This window comes from Cucurbita moschata, unplaced genomic scaffold (genome assembly GCF_002738365.1).
Source record: "Cucurbita moschata cultivar Rifu unplaced genomic scaffold, Cmos_1.0 Cmo_Scf00058, whole genome shotgun sequence".
NCBI classification, from domain to species: domain Eukaryota; kingdom Viridiplantae; phylum Streptophyta; class Magnoliopsida; order Cucurbitales; family Cucurbitaceae; genus Cucurbita; species Cucurbita moschata.
In genome coordinates this window covers 1,059,263-1,067,586 of record NW_019268574.1, presented here as the reverse complement: position 1 = coordinate 1,067,586, position 8,324 = coordinate 1,059,263, and the positions used below count along the sequence as shown (strand labels likewise).

Below are 8,324 nucleotides of genomic sequence, written 5' to 3'. Positions count from 1 at the left end.
AAAAAAAAAAAAAAAAAATCAAGCAACCTGCAACCTACTATCAAAACTACTGTTTAATATATATATATATATATATATATTAATAATAATTATCTATACATCACGCTGTTGTATAAAAAAACTACATTAGCCTACTATTAAAAAAAAATACAGCAGCCAACTGTCAAGACTGCTGTTTAAAAAAAATATATATAATAATAATAATTATCTACACAACACGCTACTGTTATACAAAAAAAAGAAAGTAAAGCAGCTTGTTATTGAAAAAAGAATATATATAGATTCCTAAGTTGCTGTCATTATATATTACAGTAGCCTTTGTCAAGAAATGACAGCAGCCTACCATTATACAAAAAATTACAGTAGTCTGCTATTAAGAAATGACACCAAGCTTCTGTTTTAAAAATATAACAGTAATAATAATAATCTAAACAGTAGGCTGATGTTATACCAAAAAAAAAAATTAGTATGTTGTTATACAAAAAAGTATAGCAAACTAGTGTTATACAAAAAATACAGCAGACGCCTGTTAAAGAAAATTATATCTATATAAATATTATAATTGTAATAATACTATTAACAATAAAAATAGCAGACTATTGTTATACTAAAAAGTATAAAAGGCTGTTTAAAAAAAGAAATATATATATAATAATAATAAAAATCTAGATGGCATGTTATTATTATACCAAAAAAAACAAAAAAAAAGGTGTAGTAGCCTGTTGTTTATAAAAACCATATATATAATTACAGCAACTTGCTATCTAGAAGTGACGGTAGACTGATATTATACAAAAAAGTACAGCAACCTGCTGTTATTTCATAGTAATCTACACAGTCCGCTACTATTATACAAAAAAGTATAGTTGTCTACAGTAAAAAAAATGACAATAAATTGTTATTATACAAAAAAGAACAGTCTGGTGTCAAGAAATAAAAGTAGACTACTGTTATACAAAAAAGTACAGCAGCCTGCAGTTAAGGAATGATAAGAGACTGTTCTTTTTTATAAAAAAAATACAATAATAATAATCTAGACAACAAGCTACTATTCTACAAGAAAGTGCAATAGCCTGCTGTCAAGAAATGACGGCTGACTGCTGTTATACAAAAAAGTACAACGGCCTGCTGCCAAGAAATGACAGCTATCTACTATTATACAAAAAAAGTATAGTAGGCTGCTGTCAAGAAATGATAGCAGATTGCTATTATACAGAAAAAAGTACAACCGTCTGCTATAAAGAAATGATAGTCTGCAGTTGTTATTAAAAAAAGTACAGCAGCTTGCTGTTTAAAAATGACAGCAGATTGCTATTATATAGAAAAGTACACCATCCTATTGTCTGGAAATAACAGCAAATTGCTGTTAAAAAAAAAATCTAAACAATAAGCTATTGTTATACAAAAAAGTACAGAAAAGTACAACAATTGCTGCCAAGAAATGACAAGAGACAGCTGTTTAAATAATAATAATAATAATATCTAGATAACATACTACTATTGTTCGAAAAAGTAGAGCAACATGTTGTCAAAAAATAATAGCAGACTGCTGTTTACAAAATAATAATAATAATTATCTATACAAACAGATTGCTGTTATACAAAAAAGTACCGTACACTGCTTTTAAAAATATATATATATATATATTATAATAATAATTTATACAGCATGTTGTTGATATACCAAAAGGAGCAGGCGGGTACAGTACAGTAGCCATATATATATTACAGCAGCTTGCTGTTTAGAAATGACAGTAGAATGCTATTATACAAAGAAGTACAGCCGCGTGCTGTCAAGTGACAGTAGGCTGCTATTAGAAAAAAAATTAAAAAATTTACTTTCACAAAGAGCTAACTTTTGTTTTATATAGAAGCTACTTTCAAAAGAAGAACCCAACATTGCGAATTCACCTTCACACATACGAGCAACCAAAGATAAAAATTCAGCTTACAATTGACAATCATGGCACCGAGAACAAGAGGCAAAAAAACGGTGTGAGGGAAGGAAGAAGTACAGCACGATGAATTACAAGAAATAAATCAAAATTCCTAACGGGCACCGGTTCGAAATGAAGGTTAAAGGGCAAGAACAAAATGGAGAACCTCCCAACACAACAAGGAATAATCACAAACGAGGAGGTGTACAACAGGTATGAGCTCCTCAAGTCAAGAGTACTGTTGGTCGAAAGAAGGTTCCCAACATTGTACCCTACATTTCCAGAATCCTTTCGTAACGCCATCAACGATCTAGGGTGGGAGATTTCTGTCATTAAAGGGAACAAGCTATAGTGCCTATAGTGAAGGAGTTTTACGCACATATTGATCAAGTGGAAGGGTACACAACATTAGTGAGAGAAAAAATAGTTGATTGGAGCACTAAAGCCATCAACCAACTTTTTCACCTATAATCTTTTGATCACGCCACCTTCAACGAAATGGTGCTGGCTCCATCGGATGATCAACTTGAGATGGCCATAGAAGGAACACATTGGCAGTTCTCGAGAGGAGGAGCAAGGACTGTAATAGCAACAGACCTCAACCCATAAGCAAAAGTTTGGGTTGCTTTCATAAAAAATCAACATACTACCCACTACACATGATACTACATTGTTAGCTGACAGAGTTTTACTAGTGTATGCAATCATAATGAATTTGAGCATCGATGTAGGCAAGATTGTATCGGATGAGATTGTCAAATGTGCAAGTAAAAAAGTGGGGAGGCTGTTTTTTCCACAGCTGATAACCATGCTGTGCCTGGAGGCTGCCGTCCCTTTTGATGAGGAAGAAGAAAAACTTGAGACGAGAAATTTGATGGACTACATAGAAACCCATAGGGATGGCACCAGCAGTGGTAAGAGGAGGGACAATAGAGCAACATACGATATGGATCAACTGTTAAAACAGCAAGAGGCTTTACTCAGCTGGTGCGAAAATAGTGAAGGGAGTTGGAAGGCGTATTGATCTTATGTCAAAAAGAGGGATGAGGAAATACATAAAGCCTTAAGAACCAAGTCCAAAAATTTAGCACTCCTAAGTTTTCCAGAAGAGATTTTTAAATAGTGAAGCAGCAAAGAATCATCGCCATGTGGTCGAGAAAAAAGAGAACACTTCCTCTAACAATGCCTAAAATCAAGGGAATTCTCTGATCACACCTTTTATGAATTGTTGTCTGATTTAGAAGTATACATCCTTATGTTGGGTTTATTTTGTTGTGTTGACGGCATATAATTTTGAATCATGCACATGCATGCACACTAAAAGCATGAAATTTTTTTAGGATGAAATTTTAGGAAGGGTAATAGATCATGCATTGTTTCATATGCAGTCATGATGTTTTGTGCAAGAACTAGGGATGTATTGTCAAAGGCTTCAATATGATAAATAAAACAGTAAGATGAGTGGTGTGTTTCTCTAAGAGGACAAAAGAGGTTAAGAAAATTATGGCTTAAATGGAATAGAATATTCATCAAAGTTGAGGATCCAATATATCATAATCCACCCTAATCAGAAATAATTCTCATAATTCACCCAACCTTTAGATCATTTTTCCAATAAAAAGCATAACCAAGAGTTCTGTACCTCAATCTACTTTCAAGAATGATTCCACACTCACACTAATGCTCATTGAGGACCATTACTAGTTTAAGTTTGGGGGTATTAAAGAAATTTCATCACCCCATACCGAAAAAAAAATAATAATAATAATACCCGAGACCACTTCTCTTCAACCTAAAGCTTGAACTTTCAATGTTAAAAAAAGTGGAGAGCATACAAATTATCTCAATTGCTTGTTGTCAGGAAATCTACCTCACCAATAGAGGTGTTTGAATAGAACGTAATAAATAAAAAAAAAGTTATTGTTCAATAGGTGAGTTGCATCACAAATGTAGCCACACAGAAAACTACAGGATGCTAGTAAGAGAGTCGAGCTAAGGGAGAATGAGTGTTAGTCTGTATAGTCATCCCTCGAAGACTTAGGTGATTTGCACCACAAGTGGAGGCACCCAAAGAATAGGAGGATGACTTCCAGGATTCTTGGGAGAGAGAAAAAATTGTTGTCGTGATAAGAGAAAGTTAATAAAATAAATTATGAAGTAAGTCACACAAGCCAAAGGTAAAAGGAAAATCATTTTATAAGTGTTTTGGGGAATATGGTGGAAGTGAGGAATGTGTTATTTTTCTTGTAAGATTTGGTTATAAGTGTAGAGTGAAATGTGGGGGAAAAACTGAATTGAGGAAGGAATAAGGAATGTGATCTAAATCGTGTTTTCATTAATACTCTACCAACATAAATTTAAATAGAAGAAAAAATGTTGTCAAAAGAAAAAGAAAGTGGAGAGAATGATGGCTAAGAATGAACAATCTCTTAAGTTTGAGGGTGTGATAACTCTCTAAAAGTAAGTCATATCATGTCTCTTTGTATTTAATATTGCACCCCTATTCACCATTTTCTTATTTATTACCCCATTTGTTCTACTTAGTGAGCATGAAATCGTTTATTATGGTTCAACATGAAAAAAAATATGATTTGGCATAAATCGATCTTAATTGTACATTTATTGAGCTATGTGGTAAAATTTCATATATTTATGGTGAACCAGAGAGAGTAGCAAATCTAGAAATAAATGGGGGATGACATGAAATTTTAAATCCACATCCGCAGTCCAAGTGGGTCATTGACTATACAAGGAAGAACATTCTATGTGGACAACTTATTCCTTTTCAGCCCTAAAGGGAAACCCGTGCTCAATATGAAAAGAAAAAGAAGACCAAGAGGAGAGGACACACTTTGGGAGAAAAATCGAATTACACAGCAGCAGCCTCTGCTGTAGTAAACTACTGTGAAACCAGAGAGACGAAGAAAACCGTAACCCATCAGCTGTTGACAGAAGAAGGAAAAGGAGACCAACAAGGATTGATTAGGGCAGAGAGGCGGACGTGAGAGCTCAAGAGAAGGGAACTTCCATTGATGAATGGCAACAAACCGGGATAACTCTCTATTTCCTTATTCTCTTTTCTTATTCCATCAATTTTACATGATTGAGACGTGGATTCCTCTGTTTAATTCAGTTTGTATGGAGCTAAACTTTATAGGGGAGGCAAGAGAGTTTTATATAGTTTAAGTATGTTGAAGGTATGATTTTAGTATATCAAAAAGTTGTTGTTAATGATTTACATGTGTGTTTAATTAGCTACTTTACATACATAGTTGTTCTTTTATTCGAGAGAGAGCAATGAAATCCTCCTTAATACTCTAGTTCAATAGCAAGGAGACTTGAAGGGTAATAGAATGGTTAAAAATAATTCTTCTTCTAAAGTCTTGTTAATAGAAATTACAACGATTATGGAAATAATCACCATTCATGACCCTCAGAAGTGGGCTTAGAAATCTATTAAAAGGAACTAAAATCTACCACAAAACTCAACAACTTATCTGTTTAATCTCTCTTAGCCGAACCTTTCTCATTATAGTTGATTTTCTCATCATTTTCTGTTTTTCGACAGTAGTGACACTATTTTAGTTTTGTTTAAGTAGTTAAAATCACCAACACCCATTTGAATGTTACCAAAAAACTCATTTAATTTCCAGCGATAAAATTAACCAAAATGATAGGTTCCCTGTGAATCAATAATTTACTTATTACTTGCCCTAATTCTTGTGAATTTTACATCATTTTATTATATACATACACAAGCTATTAATTACTACCACCATTTCCATCTTTTGAAAGTTGAAAACTTAGAGTGGTTTGTCCTTTCTCCTCCACCTTATATGTGTACTTTCTACATTGATTTTTTAAGTGCTTCCATAACGTGCTAGTTCCACAAGAATTAGTATCACAAGCATACTCCTTAGAACAATAGTTACACTTGCACCTCTTATTATTGTTTTCTAATATTGTAAAGTGATCCCACACGATTGATCTACTAGGTTTCTTCTTCTTAAATTCAAATTGTGCAGCCAATGGTGGCTTCAATGCATTATAATTACTAAAGCTACTTGCACATCCAGTTGTGCTATTGTTTTCCATCTATAAAAAGTAAATTAGAACTATTATGATTCAAACATTCAACCCAATATGAATAATTACCATAGGATGCATCAAAGTTAAAATATACAATTAGTCTTTGCAAGGGGATATAACAAAAAGAGAAAAAAACTTACCTGTTATGGCGTTCCAAGAGAATAAAGAGAGAAAGACGTCGCGCGAGAGAGAAACAAGACAAAGAACACGAGAGAATGCTATTGAGATCAAATTTCTTGTGAAAGACTAAGTGTCGAGGAGATTTATATTTTAGCTGTAGGTTTGTATTATGGCCGGTTAGGAATAGAGAGAAAAAACTAGAAAGATTAGATAAATTGGAAGAAATCTCTCATATTGAAGAATGAAATGGGCTATTATATAGCGTTACAGAATCAAATCCAATCAAATCAAATTCAAATAACTAAATCAAATCTAATCCTAACAATTCCTCCCTTCAATTGAACACGAATAGTAATCAGTTTATATCTACGATCTCATAACAAACTTCCACCCTGAGGTAACTTCATCAATTTCCATGTGTCATTTTTGTTTATTGCTCCAAATCCATGGCTTGTCTCCATTTCTCACTCTTCAATGCGTCTTTAAATCAATGTGTCTTCAAAGTTTACTGGTTCAGTAGTGGTAAATATGGCCGAGTGAGCTTCATCATCTTCTTTACAAAAAACTTCTTCTATTGCATAGTCTCTCATCCAGACTGCTTCATCATCTTCTTCACAAAAATCTTCTCCTATTGCATAGTCTCTCATCCAGACTGGTGGTCTCTTATTCCTTGCCTTATTTGAGCTAGGAGAGCTTGCTTCAACTAAAGAGCCCGAGGAAATATTTTCCTTTGCAGTATTTTCATCTGCCGCTTCTATATCATAAAGTCTGTAAGCTTTCGACTCTTCACTAACTCCCAGCAAAACATAACTCAAACTTTTATCATCTAGCTTAGTTCTTCGAGCTACCTCCTTTTTTTGTCTCTGAATCAACTCGAGCTCACAATATTGTTCTTCTTCCATCCGCTGCAGCTTCGGAGCTAATTGTCGCTTAGCTTTTTGTACCCTTCTCCTATTCTCTTCCAGCATTTTATCTAGCTCTTCTCTCTTTTCGTGCTTGTTCTTATTTTTGTCTTGTAGCAGTAAGAGTGGCTTCTTTCTCTTCTCAAGCTGCACATCAACATCATCAAACAACTTCTTGTGACCTTCCTCTATTCGCCTCTGTATTTCTAATCTAGTCTCTTTAGAGTTTAGCCTTTCTTCAACATTCTTCTGAATTAATTCTTCCATCCTCCTAGCTGCATCTTCTTCTAACTTCTTTTTGCCGTCATAGGTGGCCTCCTTCTCTTTTATCTCCTCTGCTTTTGCTACCTCCGTCGCCACATTCTAGACCTCTAAGTCTTCATCTTCTATTTTTAAACGTTTGTCAACCAATGGCTTCATCTTTGCATGAATTGAAAACATGTGATTCGCCATCATTTGTGCATTCATTATCAGGCCCCTTTGTTGATGATAGATTTTGTAGGTTCCTTCTTTGATTAAGATCACCAAGCGCTTCTCCTATAGCTGCCATATGCTTAGCAAATTGTTGGTGAGATTGGGGACATAGTAGACATTTGTCACGATTAGTGTGATACCTTCAACTTCGAATCTGACACTGCCTCTTCCTTCAACTGCCAATTTTGAGTTATTTCCGAACCTGACAGTGTGTTTGAAACTTTCATCAAGCTTGTTTTGTCCCCTGTCATATGATTTCAGGACTCAGACATTCAAATTGGTAATGTTCTCTTTGTCAAATTCAGCTTCTTTTTCTAAGCCCGGACATTCAAATTGGTAATGTCCTCGCTTTCCACATCGAAAACAGTTGATGGCCGATCGGTTCACAAAAGATCTACCTCTTCCCCGTCCTCTAGAGTAACCTCTTCCTCTCTGAAATGTCTCTCTACCTCTTCCTTGTCCATACCTTGGTACATTCTCCACCTGCAGAACCTGCTCTTCACTCCTCTTATCAATCACCTTTTGTTCATGTACAAGCAAAGATGCTTGTAATTCATCGACTGTTAATTGGTCAATGTCCTTGGATTCTTTAATTGAGCATACTACGAAGTTGAATTTATCGATGAGACTTCGAAGTATTTTCTCAACAATTTTGACATCCGACATATCTTCTCTGCAATTCCTCATGTCATTAGCAGTAGACATACTCTTGAAAAATACTCAGAAACACCTTCTCCGACTTTCATCTCTAAAGTTTCAAATGTTATGCAAAGTCGTTGTAGCTAGGCTCGCTTCACTCTAG

The 8,324-nt window shown here is 34.5% G+C and overlaps 1 protein-coding gene across 1 annotated transcript; it reads right to left on the bottom strand.

Moving 5' to 3' along the window:
- Window positions 1-5,699: 5,699 nt before the first annotated feature.
- On the bottom strand, window positions 5,700-8,227 carry LOC111436673 (arginine and glutamate-rich protein 1-like). The gene is made up of 4 exons (XM_023074395.1): window positions 7,921-8,227; window positions 7,663-7,766; window positions 6,821-7,411; window positions 5,700-6,032 (listed from the first exon to the last, which is right to left on the bottom strand). The coding sequence occupies exons 1-4, from the start codon at window positions 8,225-8,227 to the stop codon at window positions 5,700-5,702; spliced, it is 1,335 nt and encodes a 444-aa protein (XP_022930163.1).
- Window positions 8,228-8,324: the final 97 nt, after the last annotated feature.